The sequence below is a fragment of the Talpa occidentalis genome, unplaced genomic scaffold (genome assembly GCF_014898055.3).
Source record: "Talpa occidentalis isolate TD23 unplaced genomic scaffold, MPIMG_talOcc4v2.1 talOcc4.7, whole genome shotgun sequence".
Lineage (NCBI taxonomy): Eukaryota > Metazoa > Chordata > Mammalia > Eulipotyphla > Talpidae > Talpa > Talpa occidentalis.
Window position 1 is genome coordinate 102,390,802 of NW_023605083.1, and position 21,547 is coordinate 102,412,348.

At 38.9% G+C, this 21,547-nt stretch overlaps 1 protein-coding gene across 1 annotated transcript in view; it reads left to right on the forward strand.

The window, feature by feature from the left end:
- The first annotated feature begins 17 nt into the window (after window positions 1-17).
- FAM120A (family with sequence similarity 120A) overlaps window positions 18-21,547 on the forward strand; it is a 103,976-nt gene continuing 82,446 nt past the window's right edge. The window contains exon 1 of the mRNA XM_037493559.2: window positions 18-426. Coding sequence (XP_037349456.1) covers window positions 418-426 — 9 coding nt within the window. The 5' untranslated portion in view covers window positions 18-417. The remainder of the gene's footprint in view (window positions 427-21,547) is intronic.

A 21,547-nucleotide genomic window follows, 5' to 3' on the forward strand; every position in this document is an offset into this window, starting at 1 on the left:
TGACCGTTGGTGGAACCTGCCTCCTGTCACTCACAGGAAGGCCCTAGTTCTGGGCAGGCTCAGGGCCAAGGAGGCGCAGACACACTGCCCCCTCCTGTTAGAGGTGGGACTGCGGTGGCAAGACATCCCAGGAAGAGGAGGAGGCGATGAGGACTAAGATTTCATTGTTCTCAGGTCATATTTTAATGCTTTGATTCCCACGTGCCTCGCCCAGAGCCTCACCTTTCATCTGTGCCCGTGTGCCTATGTCGCGAGCTGCCACCTTCCCAGGTCAGGTCGTCAGCCCAGGGCCCCGCTCCCGGGCCAGAGAGGAGGCTACACTGTCAGCGCAGAGCCTGCTGCCCGCCCCTGCGTGTGTAGACCCCAGCGCCGCGTGTGCAGCGCCCGCGTTGGACGAGCCTGTGTCCACTTGCGAAGATGCTCAGGGTGAGTTGCGCAGGCTGACAGCTCTCTCCCTGCAGCGGGCTCCCTGCGGGCTCCTTGCGGCTCCCCCAAAGCGAACCCTTTTCCGGGGACATGTCCTTTCCCGTGTGCTGTGTCCTGTAGGGTTAGTATAGGATTTCCTCTGCTCCTCTCATTTTAGTGATGTCTTAGAAGGAGGAGGAGATGCGATGGTTACTCTATCACCTGGAATTGAAAGTTCTCGGTCACAGAATTCATGTATATTCTGCTTTTATTTTTGGTTAGAAAAAAGCAGAAAATTTAGTAATCTTTATTAAAACCAAATCTACATATTTCATTATAAACTGAAAATTATTCTGATTATATTTAGTACAATATAAAAGAAAACTAGTACAGTTAAAAATATTTTATTTCTGCACAATTATATAATGGACAGCAATTTGCTCTGTACTTATTTTTCCAGGTTAGTCTTTCCTTCATATACATTGAATTGTATATGGATAATACTTCCATAAATTCATTTTAAACTGATGTTGAAGTGATATATATATATATATTTATATATATATATATAAGATGTTTGCTTCAAGTGTACAACATAATGATTCGGTGTTGGTATATATTGTGAAATGATTGCCATAGTAAATCTAGTTAACATTCACTACTTAGAAACAGTTTTGAAAAGAGCACAGGGCACTCCCCATACCTGTACACTAATGCTCAGGACAGAGAGAGCACACAAACACCCAGTTCCGCATTAATCTCTGGAAGGGGATGATTGCCTGTTCTGACAGTCGCTGCCTAAGGGTCTGACTTCTAATCTTCCTGCATGTGGGAGCCAACTGGAATACTTCTGGGCCCCTGAAAGAGCTATTAGGCCTTATCTCCCCAACCCCTGTTCATTCCGATAGTAAACCAAGCCTCAAGCTTCTCTCTAGAAAGTGCTTACCTACTCACTTAGCACCCCCAATGTCATGACTACCACCTCAGGGATTGGCTCCAGAATCACCCATCTCTTAAAACTGACAGGGTTCAGCATTCATGAGTTCTCTGGGGCCACAAAGGGCAAAGACATGACTTAGCACAGAGTGAGTATGCAAAACAACCAGTTTCTTAATGTCAAGGGTCCTACTTCTCTCAGAAGCTGCCTGAAAGATGACTTCTAATTATCCTGCATCAGAGAGGTGAAGGAGCAGACCAACTACTAGACGTCCAGGACTTAAATAGGTTGGTGTGTGTTCCTCATGCCTTTGGGACATTGATGTGTGCTGGTGCAATCTAATCTATTGAGATCCACATAGAGAGCAACTGGGACAATCACAAAGGCTTGAGAGTCAACCAAGACCCCAGGGTCGGGATAGACCTCAAATGGGGATTGATAGGTTCATTTCCTGCACAAATCCAAAAAATGAAGAAAAATGAAGAAACTGCAGAGCATGTTACAAATAAAAGAACAAGGTAGATGTCCAAAAGTTGATCTTAATAAAAGAGTGAAGTGATTTGCCTGACAGAGAGCACAAAATAATGGGGTTAAGGTGCTCATTGAAGTAAGGAGAGAAATACATGCACAAAGTGATAAGTTCAACAAAGGGAAAAATGTTAGACTATCATACAAATATTATAGAAATGAAGAGCACAACAAATAAATTTAAAAATTCGATAGAGGTATTCAACAACTGACTGGATAAGGTGGAAGAAAGGATCAATGAACTCAAAAACAGGTCAGTGGAAATCATGCATCAAGTGAGTGAAATATAAAAGAAGGAAAACTGAAGATTACTTAAGGAAATTATGGGACATCATCAAAGGGACCAATATATGCATGATTGGTATTCCAGAAGGAGAAGAGAAAGACACAGAAAGCTTATTCAAATAAATAATGGCTGAAAACTTTGCAAAAGTTGGGAAAGAAAAATACATGCAGAGTCAGGAAGACTACCAATTTAGATGATTCAAAAAGACTCACATTGAGATATATTACAATTAAATTGTTGAAAGTCAAAGAGAGAATTTTAAAAGCAGTAATAGAAAGTATTAGTTCTTTCAACAGAAACCTTATAACCCAGAAAAGAATGGGATGATATATTCAAAGTGCTGAAGGAAAAGAAACTTCTAACCAAGAATCCTCCACTCAGCAAATTCTGAAGGCAGAATTCAAGGAAACAAAAAAAATTTCCCCCAGGTAAACAAAAATTGAAAGCATCAACCAACACTAAACAGGCCTTATAAAGAATGTTAAAAGGATTTCTTCAAGTTGAAATAAAATTATACTAATTAGTAACATGGAAACCTAAAACTATGAAACTCACAGGTAAAAGTAAATATAGAGTTAAACTCAGAATTTTTTTTTTATTTACTTGTTTGTTTGTTTATACATGCACTGGGTACAGTCAGACGCGCCGGAGGGTGAGAGAATTCATCAGAGCCAGAGCGGGGAGCAGAACAGGCAGAGGGACCGAAGTACACTGCTGAGGGGAGCAGCGGGCGCGCCATGTGGGACCCTCCTCCGGTGGGCGGGGAGTAGCCGGGGATCGAACCGGCGCCACAGTGGCCGCAGGGAGCTTCGCAACCCAGCGCTCAACTGCTGTGCCACCGGGGAGGCCCTGAACTCAGAATTTTAATATTGAACTAGAGAGTGTAAATCACTTCTTACTCTAGTATAAAAGTTAAAAGTATCAAAATTAATCACAGTTATAATAATTTGTTAAAAGATATACAATATGAAAAGATATAAATCAAAACATAAAATGGGGTAAGGAAAAAAATGTAGGATTTTTGAATGCATTTGAAATTCAATTATCAATTTAAAGTAGAGTTATATATGTAAGCTGTTTTATGTAAGCCTCATGGTAATAACAAATCAAAAACCTATATAGATAGGTAAAAGATACAAAGAAGGAATAAAAGTATAACACTACATAAAATCATCAAATCACAATGGAGTAGCACAAGAGATGGAGAAAGAAGCTACAAAATAGCCAGAAGACAATTAACAATATGGCAACAGTATGTCCATCTCAATAAATAATTACCCACAGAAGTCTACCAATCCCTAGTGAAAGCAATAGATTCCAATGGCACTTTCCCCAGAAAATGTGACAATCCAAATTTTAAAAATTCTAATATTTGTGTAAAACCACAAAATATCCCAAATAGCTAAAGCAATTTTGAAAAAGAAGAGGAAAGCAGGATGCATCTGACTTCCTGATTTTGAACTATCAATGTATTACAACACAATAGTAATTTTTTTATAATAAATTTTATTTTTATATTCCCCATACAATTGCAACCCCCCCATTCTGACCCCAATCCCTCCCCTCCCGCCCCCCACCCCCCTACAACACAATAGTAATTAAAATAATATGGCATTCACATAAAAACAGGCATATAGATCAATGGAACAGAATAGAAAGCCCAAAAATAATCCCACACATGTTGTGGTGAATTTGACACATGTCAGAAATACACACAAGGAAGGATAGCCTCTTTAATAAATAGTGTTGGGTAAACTGGTTACTCACATGCAACAACCCAAATGCTCAAAAATAGATGACTGGATCAAGAAGATGTGGTACATATACACCATGTAATATTACTCAGAATTCAAAAAAGATAAACACATGCAATTTGCAGCAACATGAATGGAGCTGGAAGGGATCATGCTCAGCGAAATAAGCCAGAAAGAAAAAGAAAAATACCGGATGGTCTCACTCATAGCAGGAATCTAGAAAACTTAAATAAGGGACCAGGAAAAAGAATAACTATAAGAAAGAAAATATCAAAATCAACAAACAACTATGAACCAGAGACACTCTATGGGGGGTGGGAAAAGGAGGGATTGGGGTCAAAATAAGGAGGTTGTAATTGCATGGGGAATATAAAAATAAAATTTAAATAAAAAAATTGAATCATTAAAAAAAAAGAATGAAATTCGACCCTATCTCACACCACACACAAAACCAGCTCAGAATTCTTTAAAAACTTGAACATAAGACCTGAGACCTCTCATGATAGATGATAAGTTCTTGAAATTGACCTCACCTGAGTGTATTTGACACTAAATTAAAAGAAAACAAATGCAAAATTAAACAAGTGAGACTACATCAAACTGAAAAGCTTCTGTATAGCAAAGAATATAATAAGTCAAATGTAAAGATAACATACCAAATGGGAGAAAATATTTGTAAGTCAAATATCCAATAAGGGATTAGTATCCAAAGTATGGATACTACACACAACTCAATAGTAAAAACAATAATAATGATCCAGTTAAAAATTGGGCAAAAGACCTGAAGAGACACATTCCCAAAAAAATACAAATGGCCAATAGATACACAAAAAAGTATTTGGCATTATTGTTTTTTAAGATTTATTTATTTATGCATATAAGAACTGGGGTGTAGCCAGAGGTGCGGCGGGGGGGGGGGCGCGGTGAGAGGATTCACCAGAGAGAGTGGGGAGCAGAACAGGCAGATCTACTGAAATACACTGCTGAGGGGAAGCAGCGAGAGAGGCAGGAGAGGTCTGCTGTGCCATATGGGTTTCTCCTTGGCAGGCTGGGGATCAAACTTGTCCTGCAGTGGCTGGTGATAGCTTAACAGTGCTGTCTTTAACTCCTGTGCCACCAGGGGTTAAATTGTGGTTTTGATTTGCATTTCCCTGATGATTAGTATGCAAATAAAAAACACAATGAGATATCACTTCACAACTGTTTGGACATATATTGTCAAAAGACAATCACTAACAAAAATCTAGTGAGGAGGTGGATAGAAGATGACAAAAATCTAGTGAGGAGGTGGATAGAAGAGGACCAATGCTCACTGTTGGAGGTAATAGTGTAATCAGATATAAACTGCTACAATCACTGTGAAAAACAGTTCCTCAGAATAATACCATATTTTCTAGCCATCCCACTTTGGGGTATATATCCAAAGGAAACAAAATCACTACCTTAAGAGATGTTGATTGTAGCATTATTGATGATGGTCAAGAAATGGAAACAATATGGTGGATGAAAGAATAAAGACATTGTGGTTTACAGATACCATAATGGAATATTATTCAGCTTTATAAAATAAAGAAATTCTGCCATTTGTGATAACATGAATGACCCTGTACATGGATGAACTTGGGGGCATTGTGCAACACAAAATAGGCCAGCTAGAGAAAGACAAATATTGCATGGTATGAAAACTGACATCAATGGAGCCATATTGAAATAGGGCTGGAGACAGTCACCACAGAAAAAGCTACTTTGTTGTCCTGTTTTAAACTGGATATGATCCTTGAACTGGGCCAAACTGACAACGTTCTAAGAAGCCAACAAAAAAAAAAGAATATCCTTTAAGTTATAAGGAACAAAAGTTCTGAGGATCTAATATATAGCAGGGTATCTACAACTGGAATTTGCTGGGAGAGTAGATCTAAAGCATTTGCACCCCTCCCCCAAATAGATAACTGTTTGAGGTAAGGAATGTGCTTGTGGGAATCCTTTTGCAATGCACATGTGTATTAACTCATCATGCGTATGCTTTAATATATTATAATTTGATTTGTCAATTTACATCAATAAAACTGGAGGGAGTTTTAAATAAAGTCAACAAAAACAGAAAATTATTTAGTACTCATAGAACTTGGATAATGCTATCTCCCTTTCAATTGTTCGCTAGGTTTTTTTTTTTTTTTTAAAGATTTATATATTTATACATACAAGCACTGGGGTGCAGGCCAGAGGTGTGGGGGGTTGAAAGGATTCACCAGAGACAGAGTGGGGAGCAGAACAGGCAGATGTACTGAAATACACTGCTGAGGGGAGCAGCGGGCGAGTCAGGAGAGGTCTGCTGCACCAGGTGGGTAGCTTGCTGGCCGGCCAGGGATCTGTTCTTTTTTTTTTTTTTTTTTTTTTTTATTTGTTTGTTTGTTTGTTTGTTTTGTTTATACAAGCACTGGGTACAGTCAGAAGCGCGGGAGGGTGAGAGAATTCACCAGAGCCAGAGCGGGGAGCAGAGCAGGCAGAAGGACCGAAGTACACTGCTGAGGGGAGCAGCGGGCGGCAGGAGAGGTCTGCGCGCCATGTGGGACCCTCCTCTGGTGGTCGGGGAGCAGCCGGGGATCGAACCGGCACCGCCGAGGCTGCGGGCAGCTTCGCAACCCAGCGCTCAACCGCTGCGCCACCGGGGAGGCCCGGGATCTGTTCTTAACCCCTTACACCACCAGGGAGGCCCTGTTCTCTAGGTTTTGTTTGTTTTTTTTTCCTAAAGATTTACTTCTTCATGCATACAAGAACTGGGGTACAGCCCCCCCCCCCAGAGGTGTTGGGGGGGGGCATGAGAGTATTCACCAGAGACAGAGTGGGGAACAGAACAGGCAGATTGAAATACACTGCTGAGGGGAGGAGTGGGTGAACCAGGAGAGGTCTACCGCGCCATGTGGGCAGCTCACAGGCGGGGGGATCGAACCCGTGCTGCAGTGGCTGCGGACAGCTTCATAGGTTGCATCTTAACCCCTTGCGCCACCAGGTAGGCCCTTTTCTCTAGGTTTTGATTCAATATTTTCTTTAGAAAACTGAGGGCCAAGGATTTCCTGGTGGTTCTGCTTGAAAGGAGTCCAATGTCATCTTTTAAGATTTTCTAGAAAGAGGTAAAACAGAAATGCTCACTCTTTTTTAAAAAACATTTTCTTTATTTAGTATTAGTAAGTTAATTGAAGGGTAAATCCAATTCTCAAATCTATGATAATGCTAACCTTCCCATTGAATTTTGCTGATTTCTTTGTGCTTCAGATTGAAATTTAACAATCTTAGTGAAAATATAGCATCGTTTTTCTTTTACTATCCTAAAAAGAAGGCTTTTTTTTTTAGTGAAATACCTGAAGTGTGGTAATAAGACTGCTTTATATTATTTTTCACTTTGATTTCATTGAGTTATTTGTGGGTTAATCTTTTGGCTCTTACACAGAACTACTTTGAGTTCTGTGGGTGTTATGTGCCTGGAAGAACTTGAGAATCCAGTCATTGGTTTATTTCTCACTCACTCGCTTGAAATGCCATTGCTTAGTTTCCAAAAGGTAGTTTCCCAGACCTCTATTCATTTGTATTCTCACCCTCTCTTTCTCTTTATAAATTCGGACATTCAGGACCCACCCCCTCTTTGGTTTCCAGAAGTTCTGGTCCTGGAAGCTTTGTAACTTAGCAACAGGAGTACCAGCTCTTCCTTCCAGGGCCATGCTGAACATTTGATCAAAACCACCACATTGATTCATCAAGTGACCATAGTTACAGTTTCCTGTGCTGGTTTACTGTATAATTTTGTCTGTTTTTAGACTGCAACAAGATAAAAAAAAATGTCTGTTTTAAAATCAAACTTTTCTTATTAAAATTTATATTCCTGTTTGATTTGACTTTGAAACAACCCTTTTGCTTTAAAATAAGTATATCTTATTTTAATTGAAATAAACTAAATTTAAAACAGAGAAAACAGATATGATTTGAAGCCTGATTATAAAAACGCCTCTAAAATGCCTTTTCTTACTAAAGCTTGCTTTATATAGATAACATTTGGTAAAAAAAGAATGTAGTAACAAAATAATCTTCATATCTTATTTCAAATTTAAATATACAGCAGAAGCCAATTTATGCCTCAAAAAATGTGCCACTATGATATTTAGAGAAATCAAAAATTTTCAAAAACATCTGTAAGATATTCTGAAAGTTAGTTCTATTGAACCTGGGGACAAGTTAAGCAAAGATAATGTTTGATAGTTTATCGTTTAGTAATAAAAGACAGTGCAGATTCTTTACCTGCCAAACAATTTATCCTAAATCTCTCCAGTGCTAAGGAAAGAGATAAAAATGAATGTTGAAGCCAGTTGGGAAACAAAAAAAAACCCTGTTGATTATTTTAAAACTATAAAAAAAACCTCAAGCTTAAATTTTATCAGATTTTAAGAGTCTTGGGACTTCCCATACTAGCCAGGGTAGACTAGGCACATAATAGCCTATATTTTCCACTAACTATAACTAAAACTTCAGGGCAAAATTATATATCAACTCCCCTGAAACTCGGAAAAGTAAATGATGGCAAGCAAATTGATAAAGCCAAATCTGGAAGAAGCAACCTGTCCAGGAGAGAGTCTCCTAAGCTTTTGTTGTCTTAACTTTTCCAACTTTCAAAACCAACTTTTGAAACTCAGAAATGGCAATTCAAGTGAGTACTGAGAAGTACACGAATTACCTGATTCTCATTTTCTTCCATGCATATAATGCCACATAACCAAAAGTAGTTTTGGAAGTTTAAGAGCCAAAAGATTATTTTGTATTTCTTCCTGCATTGACAGGAAATCAGCTCCATCACAAAATTCCCGAGTTGGGATCTGCAGTCAGAATCCATAGGAAGCCCTGTCTTTATGGTTAAGGGACCAGGAAAAGGGATTTCTGTGAGCCAGAGAGATTGTCACTCTCTTTCTTCATAGAGCTGAGAGATATCAATGATGAAAGAGATATAGAAATAGATTATTTAAATAGGTAGAGATGACACTGATATAGATAGATATGGGTTATTTGGACATAGATGATAGATATAGACAAATTATATAGAGATAGAGATAAAGGCAAATATAGATAATAGACATAGATAAGTGATATGGATATTGATTAGATAGATATAGATACAAATGCTAGAGAGAGACTGGATATGGAGCTAGCTAGCTAAATATGATATAGAAGCTAAAAAACAATAAATAAATAGATGCTAGAGGTGCCTCCCTGGTGGTGCAAGAGGTTAAGACGCAACTTATGAAGTTGTCCACAGCCACTGCAGCACAAGTTCAATCCCTAGCCAAGGAGCAGCCCACATGATGCAGTAGACCTCTCCTGACTAGCCCGCTGTTCCCCTCAGCAGTGTATTTCAGTACATCTGTCTGTTCACTCCCCGCTCTGTCTCTCGTGAATCCTCTCACCCCCTATATCTCTGGCCTGTACCCCAGTTCTTGTATGCATAAATAAATAAATCTTTCAAAAAAAATAAAGTACTAACAGAAGGAACCATCAACCCAGAATTCTATATGCAAGGAAAAATACTCTTTAGAAAGTCAGTCAACAAATTCTCTGACAGTCCTTTGTTCAAAAATTAGAGCAGATCTTCTCTGCTCATCAGTGAGCCAGAATAAGCCACTCATTTCTAAAGACTATAGAATATGGCAGAAGTAACATTTCATCCTCTGAACTGTCAGGGACAGCAGTATGCTGACTGGGAGTCACTGCATAAAGTACAAACCTCCCCAAAACTGTGCTGCTAGCCCTCAGCCCACCAGCCAGTCACCTGGGATGACAAAAGGGACCGTGCTTGTTGGCAGCGATATCACTCTTGCGGTTGGCCGTGACTAATCCAACTAGCACTCTTCTAAGTTTATACTCAAAAGGCAAAACTTGTGGCTGTGTTGCCTCTTTGTCTCCAGTGAGAAACCCACATGAGAGTGTACAAAAATAGAAACAGCGGGAACTGGAAGCACTAGTCAAGACTCTTGATATGATTTTTACCAAAACTAAACACACTTTAATTCTCAGGGTCACCCATGTTTTCAATGACAGTATACAAAATAAACATGAATTTTATTATTTGCTTATTTCCTTACACATTTATAACTGACAGTATGGATTTTTATGTTTTGATGAAATTTTCTGAAAATCATCCTTTTTCCAATGACTAAGATGGCAGAGCACAGTTTCAGCATGAATAACCAATTTGATGGGTCTGTGTGTGCCAAGCAAGACTCTGTTTTATGTTAAGAGACTGTATGCTAAAATTCTAAAGAATTCCCTGGAGGCTGTCTATTTCCTGTTTAGCAGGCAATCAGCCCAGCTAGCCCCAGGCCACAAGTCCTGCTGGCTTGCTGTGGGTGATGGCCTCCTGGTCTCCTCATTCCAAGATGCTGCTGGGTGGCCTTAGCCCAGACAGGGGTAAGGAGAGACAAATATAAATATAAATGATATAGCTATAGATGACAGATACAGAAGTAGGGTTAGTTGATGATATAGCTATAAATGGTTATATAGAGAAATATAGATGACATAGTCACAGATGCTATAGATAGTTAAAGAGATGATATATATACAGATGATAGACACAGCTAGATTAATAGATGTAATGGGCTAGATATAGATTAGACAGGTATAGCTGTAGGCTGAGTGTAGGTATGCGTCTGCTCTCACACAGAACTGGGGCACTCTTCCAAAACTTTAAAGACTGTCCATGCTGTTCACTGTTAGAACAACCTAATATCTTCCATGATCAGCCTGCAACAGTTCTGAGTCATTGACAAGTATGGAAAATCCTTGCAATTCTTTACTTGTGTAATACAGATGTGATAAAATCAGACCAGATGCTTGAAAGGTTTGGTTAAGAATATTTCCCAGAGCACAGAGATACTGAGGAAAGTGATGACAACAAATGAGATTCAGAATAACATTTACACATGATTCCAAAGATTGTTTTGTAAAGTATAAAACCCATCCATTCCTTTACGGGAAGCCATGTGTACTATTTCATAGTTACTTTTTTTCAAGGGTCATATCTTGAGGTTATTAAAAACAGAATAAACTTATCTTAAATTCTTTGTAAAGAAAAGACTTTAAGTATGTCCTCTCTTTGCCTTCTGGCCTCCATGGTTTCTGGAGAGAAATTAACTGCTATTCTTATTGAGAATCCCTTGTACCTGCAGGGTATTTGTTCCTGATATCTTATTTTAGTACTGACTCTGGTTTTTTAATCATGGTAATACTGGGTCATAAAATTAATTGAGAAGTGTTCTCTGCTCTAGAAAAGATTGTGTAGAATTGGTGTTAATTGTTTTTTAAATGTTTGGTAGACTTCTCAGGTTAAACATCCAGGTCTGAAGATCTCATGTTTCAAGACTTTTTCTTCTTTTATTAAATGCTTAGCCTAGAGATTATAATACATCTACCTAACTTTTAATGACTACTTTAACAGTTTATAATTTGAATGTTTTTGGTAAGTCTTTCTTATTCAAGACTTTATTTCATTTCATTCATACCAAGAATGTAGTAAAAGTGTAACAGGGTGGTCCCCAGGAAAGGGGGGCTGCCCTTCTCCCTGTCCTATAACAAAAGGAGTCAGTTAAAATATTATCATCAGATAGCTGGAATGTGGAAGATTTTTTTTAAAAGATTTATTTATTTATTTATTTATACAAGAACCGGAGTTCAGGCCAGATGCGCGGAAGGGTGAGAGAATTCACCAGAGCCAGAGCGGGGAACAGATCAGGCAGAGTGATGAAATACACTGCTGAAGGGAGCAGCGGGAGACTGGAGAGGTCTGCGCACCCTGTGGGACCCTAGACGGCGGCTGGGGATGAAAAGGGCGCTGCAGAGGCTGCCGGCATCTTCTCAGCCCAGCGCTCAACCACTGCGCCCCCGGGGAGGCCCGGAATGTGGAAGTTTTTAATGACAGAAGATGAAAATCTTTTTATCTGTCCAGAGTCCCAAAAGTGACTCCTTACAGCACCCAACACTTAATGGAGAAAATAACCATTGCCCATTCCTTTTTATTTTTAATTTCTTCAGAAAAGTGATGTCTGCAGGTACTGTAAAAAAGCAATGTTGTGAAAGATTTTAAGGGAAAATCTGAAAACAAACAAAAAACAAGGGTTCCTTGTCCCCACCACGGTCTCTTATCTCTTAGTCCCTTTCTACTGCCTCTTAACCTAAGAGCCCTCACTGTTTAATTAATATTCCATACCTTTTTATAAGTATTTTATGTTGTCCAGTAAGCTATTATGTAAGTGTCCAGGATTTGTTTTTATCTTGCTGACTTGCTTTACTACACACAATTGTCTCAAACTCCAATGAATGGCTCTACTTCATCTTTCCTTATGGCTGCATAGTATTCCAGAGTGTGACTATCCCACATCTTCTTGATCCAATCATATGAGCATGTAGGTATTGTGAAGAATGCTGATATGAATATGAATATACAGATGTCCCTTCAAGGCCCGACTTTCAATTATTTTGGGTGTATACCTAAGACCCAGGATTGGTGGTTTCTAACAATTATATTTTTAATTATTTTAGAAACTTCCAAACTGCTTTACACAGCAGTTGCACCATTTTACATTTCTACTAGCAATGTACAAGGGTTCTAATGTCTCAACATCTACACTATCACTTCTTGTTTTCTGATTTTTTTTTTTTAATAGTAGCCAACCTATTGGGTGTCAGATGGTGTCTCATTATAGTAAGTTTTGAAATCAGGAAGTTGAGTGTCTTCTAGTTTTGTTCTTTCATAAGATTGCCTTGGCCATTTGGGTATCTTGAGATGTCTTAATGAATTTTTCATAAGATGGGTTTTTCTATTGCTGCAAAAATTGCTGTTAGGGTTTTGATAGGGATTGCATTGTTCTATAGATGACTCTGGGTAATATAGACATTTTAGCAATATTAAGACTTCCAATCCACAAACACAGGATGTAATTCCTTTTATGTCTTCTTTAATTTGTTGTTTTCATTATATGTCTTTCACCTATTTGGTTGTATTATTAATTCCTGAGTATTTTTTTCTTTTTTACTGCTATTCTAAATGTGATTGGTTTTGCAATTTCCTTTTCAAATTGCTCATTATGTGTAAAAATGCAACTGTGTTGACTTAGTATTAGCTACTCCGTTACGTTGATTTATTAGATCTATCAGATTTTTTTGTGTTTTTTTTTTTTCAGTTGTAGGGTTTTCTACATATAAGATCAGCATATAGCTAGTTTTAATTTTTACTTCCAATTTGGAAATCCTTTATATATTTTTCTTCTCTTTCTTTTCCTTTCTTTTTCCTATTGCTCTGACTAGAGCTTCCAGTTTTATGTTGAATACAAGTGGAAAGAAAGTGCATCCTAATCTTAGAGAAAATGCTTTCACTCTCTCACCATTAAGTAATTATGTTTGCTGTAAATTTTTCATATATGTCTTCTTATGTGGATATAGTCTCCTTTTCCTGTTTTGTTCAGTGTTTTTATCATGAAATGGTGTTAAATTTTGTCAGATGCTTTTTTTGAATCAACTGAGATAATCATGTGGTATTTCCCACATTTTGTTAAAGTGACAATATATTGATATATTTTTGTATGATGGACTATCCTTGTATTCCAAGAATAAATTCTGGCGCAGACCTCTCCTGTCTCGCCTGCTGCTCCCCTCAGCAGTGTATTTCAGTCAGTCTGCCTGTTCTGTTTCCCACTCTGTCTCTGGTGAATCCTCTCACCCTCCTGCACATCTCGCCTATACCCCAGTTCTTGTATAAATAAATAAATCTTAAAAAAATAATTCCACCTGTTCATCATGTGTGATCTAATATGCTGTTGAATTCTGTTTGCTACTATTTTGTTGAGGATTTTATATCAATACTCATAAGGGCTACTGGTCAGTAGTTTTCTTGGAGTGTCTTTGGTATCAAGGTTATGCTGGCCTTTTTTTTTTTTTTTTAATAGAGGCATGCTTTATTTATTAATTTATTTGTTTGTTTGTTTTTGTTTATACATGCACTGGGTACAGTCAGAAGCACGGGAGGGTGAGAGAATTCACCAGAGCCAGAGCAGGCAGCAGAGCAGGCAGAAGGACTGAAGTACACTGCTGAGGGGAGCAGAGGGCGGCAGGAGAGGTCTGCGCGCCATGTGGGACCCTCCTCTGGTGGCCGGGGAGCAGCCGGGGATCGAACCGGCGCCGCAGAGGCCGCAGGCAGCTTCGCAACCCAGCGCTCAACCACTGTGCCACCGGGGAGGCCCTATGCTGGCCTTTTTGATTGAATTGGGAAGTGTTCCTTCCCTCTCCTTCAACTTTCTTGAAAAGTTTCAGGAAGATCGATATTGAGATTTCCTGGTTTTTATAATGTCAGCATATATATAGCTATAAATTTCTTCCTTAACACTGCATCCCATTAGTTTTGGTATATCTGTTTTTGTTTTCACTCAACTCTAAATATTTTCTAATTTCCTTTGTGATTTTTCTTTGATCCACTGGGTGTTTAAGAGTATGTTGTTTAACTTCCATAATTTGTAAATTTTCTAGTTTTCCATATACTATTGATTTCTAATTTCATCCATTTGTGATCTGAGAAGACACTTTATATGATATCTTTTAAAATGTAATGAGACTTGTGGCCAAACTTATGGTCTATCCTGGAAAAATGTTCCATTCGCATTTGATAAAAAAAAAATGTGTACATTGTGTTGGGTGGTGTGTTCTGTATAGATATCTGTTAGATTTAGTTGTGTTTTTGTGTTGTGTAAGTCCTCTATTTCTTTCCTTTTCTGCCTGGTTGAAATTTTCAACTCTGTTTCCCTCATCAATTCTGTAAGTTTTGTTTCATGTATTTTGATAGTCCACTAGGTGTTCAATCGCTTATAATTGTTACAGCTTCTTACTGTGGTAAACGTATATTAATATATAATGTTGTGCCTTGTCTTTTCTAAGTTTTTTAGGCTTTTGTCTGATGTTAATATAGCCATTCTTCTCCTTTGGTTACCATTCCACTGGAATATGTTTTCCATCCTTTCATTTTATACTGTTTGTGGCTTTGGATCTCAAGTGAGTCTTTTGTGCACAGTATGTAACTGGATCATGTCCTTTTGTCCATTTTGCCAATTTCTATATCTTGGTTGGAGAGGTTAATCTCTTTAAAGTAATTACTGATAAAATGGGACTTCTGTAATTGTGGTATTTCTTTTCTATATGCCCCTTTTTTTTTTTTAAAGATTTATTTTTTATTTTTATACAAGAGCTGGGGTACAGGCCAGACACGTGGGAGGGTGAGAGGATTCACCGGAGACAGAGTGGGGAACAGAACAGGCAGAGCTACTGAAATACACTGCTGAGGGGAGCAGTGGGCGAGACAGTAGAGGTCTGCCGCACTATGTGGGTATCTCCCTGGCCAGTCGGGAATCAAACCGGCACTGCAGAGGCTGCGGACAGCTTCACAGTGCTGCGCTCAACCTGCTGCGCCACCGGGGAGGCCCTCTCTCTTTTTTTTTAAAGATTTATTTATGCATACAAGATCGGGGTCACAGACCAGAGGTGCAGGGGGTGAGAGGATTCACCAGAGACAGAGTGAGGAATAGAACAGGCAGATTGACTGAAATACACGGCTGAGGGGAGCAGCAGGCGAGTCAGGAGAGGTCTGCTGCCCCATGTGGGTAGCTCTCTGGCCGGGGTTTGAACTCGTGCTGCAGTGGCTGCATACAGCTTCATAGGTTGCGTCTTAACCCCTTGCGCCACCAGGGAGGCCCTGTATACCATTTCTATATCTTTTTTGTCTCTCATTTTAAACATGTTGTCTTCTTTTGTGCTTGGTTGCTTTTTTGCGGTGACATGCTTAAATTTCTTCTTTGTTTCCTTTTGTGTATATTCTATATCTGTTTTCTTTGTGGTTGCCATGGGGGTTACAGTTAATACCCAGAAGTCATAACACTAATTTGCATGATAGCATCTTAATTTCAAAAAATACAAAACTCTCTTCCTTTATAGCTCCATCCCACTCCTTATAGTTGTTGATGTCACAATATTATATCTTTATACATTGTGTTCCCCAAAACATTAACAGGTTTTTTTTTTAATGCATTATTTAGAAAATAAGCTGTGGCATTACAAACTAAGATTACAATAATACTAGCTTTTACATTAATATTTGTTTTTTCTTTAACAATATTAAATTCTTAGACGACATAAAAAATAAAAAGGACAATTACAAATCATTATTACAATTATACTGGGCTTTTGAATTGCCCATGTATTTACCTTGACTGAAATCTCAATTTTCCATATGGCTTCAAGGTACTGACAAGTTTCCTTTCATGTCACCTGGTAGGACTCCCTGAAACATGTCTTGCAGAGCAGGTCACAAATTCTCTCAGGTTTTATTCATCTGGAACTGTCTTGATTTCTCCTTCACTTTTGAAGGACAATTTTGCCAGATATAGGATTTTTATTTCACAATTGTTTTCTCTTAGCATTTTTAATGTATTGGCCCATTGTCTTCTTGTCTAAAAAATTTCTGATGAGAAATATTCATATGATTTTATTGAAGGTCCTTTGCATGTGATGACTTATTTCTTTCTTGCTGCTTTTAAGAGTCTCTCTTTGTCTTTGACTTTAAAAAGTTAGACTATATTGTGTCTCAATTGGGGCCTCTGAATTTATCTTAGTTGGAGTTTATTATACTTCGTGCTTTATTTTTTCAAATATCCTCCTTGTCTACCCCTTCCTGAACACCTTTGGGACTCCCACAATGGTATGTTGGTAAATTTTATGGAATTTCATAAAGTAAGTTCTGCTCACTTTTCTTCAATCTCTTTTCTTAGGTTCCTCAGCCTGGATAATTTCCATGATCCCATCTTCACATTTACTAATTCTTTCTTCCTCTTGCTCAAATCTGCCTTTGAATCCTCTAGTCAAGTTTCATTGCAGTTATTATACTTTTCAGTTCCTGAATTTCTTTTTGGTTTATTTTAGGTTTTACATCATTTTCTTGACTTTCTCTGCATCTTCTCTTAGTTCTTTGAGCACCTTCAGACAGTTGTTTTAAAGTCTTTGTCTGATATTTCTTCATTAAATCTGTTTCAGTGAGAGTCTGATGAATTCTATTTTTTCTTTTGAATGGGCCATGCTTTTCTATTTCTTTGTATGCCTTGCAATTTTTGTTGACTATGATAATGTGACAATTCTGGAAATCAGTCCCCCTCCCCCCCCCCCCCCCCCGCCCCCTGCATGCTCTCCAAGGTTTTTTTTTTTTTTTTTTAATAGAGGCATGCTTTATTTATTTGTTTGCTGGTTTGTTTGTTTTGTTTTTGTTTACACATGCACTGGGTACAGTCAGAAGCGTGGGAGGGTGAGAGAATTCACCAGAGCCAGAGTGGGGAGCAGAGCAGGCAGAAGGACCGAGGTACACTGCTGAGGGGAGCAGCGGGCGGCAGGAGGGGTCTGCGCGCCTTGTGGGACCCTCCTCTGGTGGCCGGGGAGCAGCCGGGGATCGAACCGGCGCCGCCGAGGCCGCAGGCAGCTTCGCAACTCAGCGCTCAACCACTGCGCCACCGGGGAGGCCCTTTTGTTTATTATTTTTATTTAATAAATTATTGTAGACTTCCCCTGTACTAAGGATCAGCCTGTGGTATAAACTTAAGGTCTTCTCAGGTCTTTTCTGAAGTTTTTCTGGCCATTCATGGTCATTTCCTAATTTTCACCACATATACACAGTTGTTCTTGAATTCCCTAGTCTTAATGTCTGGCTCCCAAAAGGGGGAAAGAGGAATGATGTGGGTGGAGGAGAGCACTGGTCCTTAAAGTCCTCTGGAAGTCACTTCAGTAGTGGGGGGAGATGCAACAATGATAATGGCTGCCTCTCTTTCTGTACCTGTGTGAAGAGAAGCAGCAATTGGAGTACAGATCTCCAATATTTGGAGGGTTGTTTTTACTCACTCTGGCTCCCACAATCTGTGTGCAAGCTGCTCCAGGAATCTGTGCACAGCTGCCTGCCTGGGTGTGGGTGTCTGGAGGGCTGGGGGAGGGGTAGTTGCTGTTAAGCTAAGAGCTGAATTTCACTAAAATTTACTGTCCAAATCTTCTTTTGGAAATTGTAGGCCTTCAACAAATTCCAGAATCACAAAATCAGAAAAAAAAATTTTCCATATCAGACAAGCTGCCAGTCCAATTATTGTTCAGTAGGAGACATTCCAGTTGCTTTCTGTTCTGCAATCACCCCAGAATCTTTAAGTGGAGTGAATTTTATCTCACTACTGAGGAAAGACCTTATATTCTAGGGAAGATTTTTGAATGATGTGATTTCCCATCTGTTGGGAACAGACATGACTTCTGGCCTTCTGTGAGCTTCATACACTATATCCAGTGGTTTTCCTCTGCCTTGGGTTGAATGCTCATTTACAAGCACTAATCATTACTGGACTGAAGATGGGGGGAGGGACCTCTGAAGATCTCTGGAACCTGTCTCTTCAGTACTCTTCTCTGGGATTTCTAGTCCTTTGCCCCACCCAAATTCCCACCTCCTCAACTTGAGGGAATGCCAGGTTCTGTGTTTCCTTCTTCATATGACCTAAAAATTCCCCAGCAGGGCTGCTCAAAGTAGGGCTTTCCCCTGTTTTCTAGTCCTTAAGGACTTCTGTCCTTTACTGAGTGGTGTTCAATGTCTTATGAATCATTGTTTCATGTATTTTGCCTATTGTTATTTGAGGTAGGAGGATAATCAATCCCCATTACCACATCTTGACTGAAATTGAAAGACTAATGCTCCAATTTAAAATTAATTTCTTCCTTATCCTGTCTTTTTGGATATATTCTTTGATCTCCCTATTGGCACTAATCAATATTTTTTTTGGTAATATAAGCTATATATGCATATATTTTATCTTTTCTTACTAGGCAGGGAGCTTTTGAGAGTAAGATATAAATCTGAGCCATAGCATGCACTTCATAAATATGAGAAATATAAATGCATATTAAGCACCTACTTAATGAATTAAACTATTAACAATTAATCTTATTTGGCTTATAGGATTTCTAGACTTGTAGGTCATGGAAATGACATAGGATATGTTCATAGCTATAAGAAGTTCCATGGTGTTTCCTATGGGAGCCTTTGTGATAAAATGTAGACACTAGTTTTAGTATAGTTTAATGAATTGTGGTGAGTTAAATAAATGCAAAAAAAAAAAAAAAAAGACAACTGACCAAATTAAAACAGGACAGATCTTTAGACACATGGCTTAGCAGCAATTCAGTATATGAACAGTACATAAAGCTTCAGAAGGTGTAACTATACCTTTTAAGAACAGGGTTTAGGAAGGTTCTTATCACACATGTCATGAACATATATCTAAACTTTTCCCTTCCTAAAGGTATCAAGACATCTTTCTTAGAAATTGTGTTTGGTGAGGTGGTTAATCCAGGTACTTGCTTCCCATATTAAAACCAAAGGAGCTATGTCCTATTCACTGTCAAATTGGAAACATTTAAGTAAGTTTGGTTCATTCTATTTTTTTGTGTGTGTGTGACTTTAAATCTTGAGCAAGTGACCCACAGGATAAGGAGTTCATTCATGCATCATCAGCACCCCAGTTGTGATTTTACATCCTGTACAGCCTGTCATTACTTGTGCCCAACCATTTCTAATTGTGGTTCCAACATCAAGATTGCCTGTACAGATATGGAGCCTGACATGGTCTTTCAGTTGACCTGGCTTTTTTGATTGACGACAAGTTTGAAAGCTGCTGATGAGGATGTTTGTTGTTGTGGTTAACACAGGCTTGGATTGACCACAGGCCCATGGGACCAGGAATTTGGTCTCAAAATGCACAGTGCTGCACAGGCAGCACCTTATGATGTCTGGAGGAGCAAAGCACTCCTAATACAACTGACAGACTGGAGTGGCACCCAGAAGTGGGTATGCCAGGTGGTGAGAACTCTACAAACTAGAATAGAAATAACTTTGTCTGAAATTATGAAAATGTAGGCAAGTTATATTGCAAAATTTATGAACAAAACTAAAAAATGTAGGAAAGTTGTATTATTTTATATTTTCTATGTTTCTACAAGTAGCTATCTATCAGAGAGTGGAGAAATTTTTAAAGAAAATGCAATTTATAAACCACAAAGCACCACACAAATGTGATTAAATTGAGGTCTTACTAATTAATTCATTGAACTAATTACACTGCACAAAATCTAACATGGGGCTAGACTGATGCAATTGTTCAGTTATTGTTTAGGAATAAGATCTTTTGCTAGAGCAGCCACTAGCCACATGTGGCTATTTAAAATAATTAAAATTAAGTGAAATTAAACATTTAGTTCCTCAGTTGCACTAGTCACAAATCAAGTGCTTCGGGGCCACATGCAGCTCATGCTACCACAGGAGACATTTTCCTCATCATGGAAAATTCTACTGGACAATGCAATTCAACAGAAGTGAATGCTAGATGATTGAGTCTGTAATCTTTTCTTTTTTTCAGTGACATGGACATTTTGATTTTTAAATATTATATATTGCTTCTTGGTTTAACAAAACTAGTGGTATCTCTTATAAGATGAATAGGAAATGTGCTGATATCCATACTCCTGATTGCACTGATTGCAAGCTCCCAGCTACAAGCCCTCCCAGGTCAGGGCCACCTGTGCCCAGCTGGGATCAGGGCAGGAGGAGAGGAGGCTGTGAGCTGGAGGACTGTTGTGTAGCAAGCTCTTCCCAGGGCAAGGTTTCACAGCAGGCTGCTCCACCCTTCGGACATTTGCATTTAAGGGCTACTTATTTCCTTTCCCAGGAGGCAATGGCTCCTGTGGCTATACACACAACCCTAACTCTTCCTTCCACTGCAGAGTCTGTATGGGAAGCAGCAGACTTTTCCAGAGGGCTGTGAGCTCCCAACTCTCTGAAGTCCCAGAATCCCTTGCAGGAGTCTGATTCACATGTACCAAGCTGGTCACCCAGGTGCTTCTCATATTCTGGAGCAAAGAGAATTGTGGCTTCCAGGAACATTTTTGTGGTTTGCACAGATGTAACAGACCCTTTAATAATAACCTGTTTCTAAATGATTAAGTCTTAAAATGATTCTGTCCTTATGAAATGGAATTCCTGGTTTAAAATAATACATTTCTTGCTTGATTCATATCATATTTAAAGTAACATTTAGTTTACTAAAAAAAAAAATTCTGAAGATTTCATCAAGCAATATTTAAGAGATGACTAAAAAGTTCTTCTATCCCAGTAAGAGAGAATATAGGTTCACCTGAATATAGTCTTCCAAAACATCTCCATGATGGTGTGTCTTTCCTCCGTAGCCCGACGTGGTAATGGTAGGAGTCCAGATAGTCTCTCTGGGTAGTAAGCCTGGATCTAGGAAGAGGTCTGGGATGCCAAGGAAGTGCTGGGAAGCCTTGCATGTCCATGTGGTGGAGAAGGATACTATCTCTGCAGACTTCTAAAAGAAGGGGCACCAAAGAGCCCCATCATTTGTAGACAGGGAGGCGAATTACAGGATCAAGGGCCAGTAATCAATAGATCATATAAAATGTCAGTCACACATTTGGGAATCCTTCAAGAATGCCAGAAAGAGGATTCATAAAAATTTGCTTATACTTTCCCAC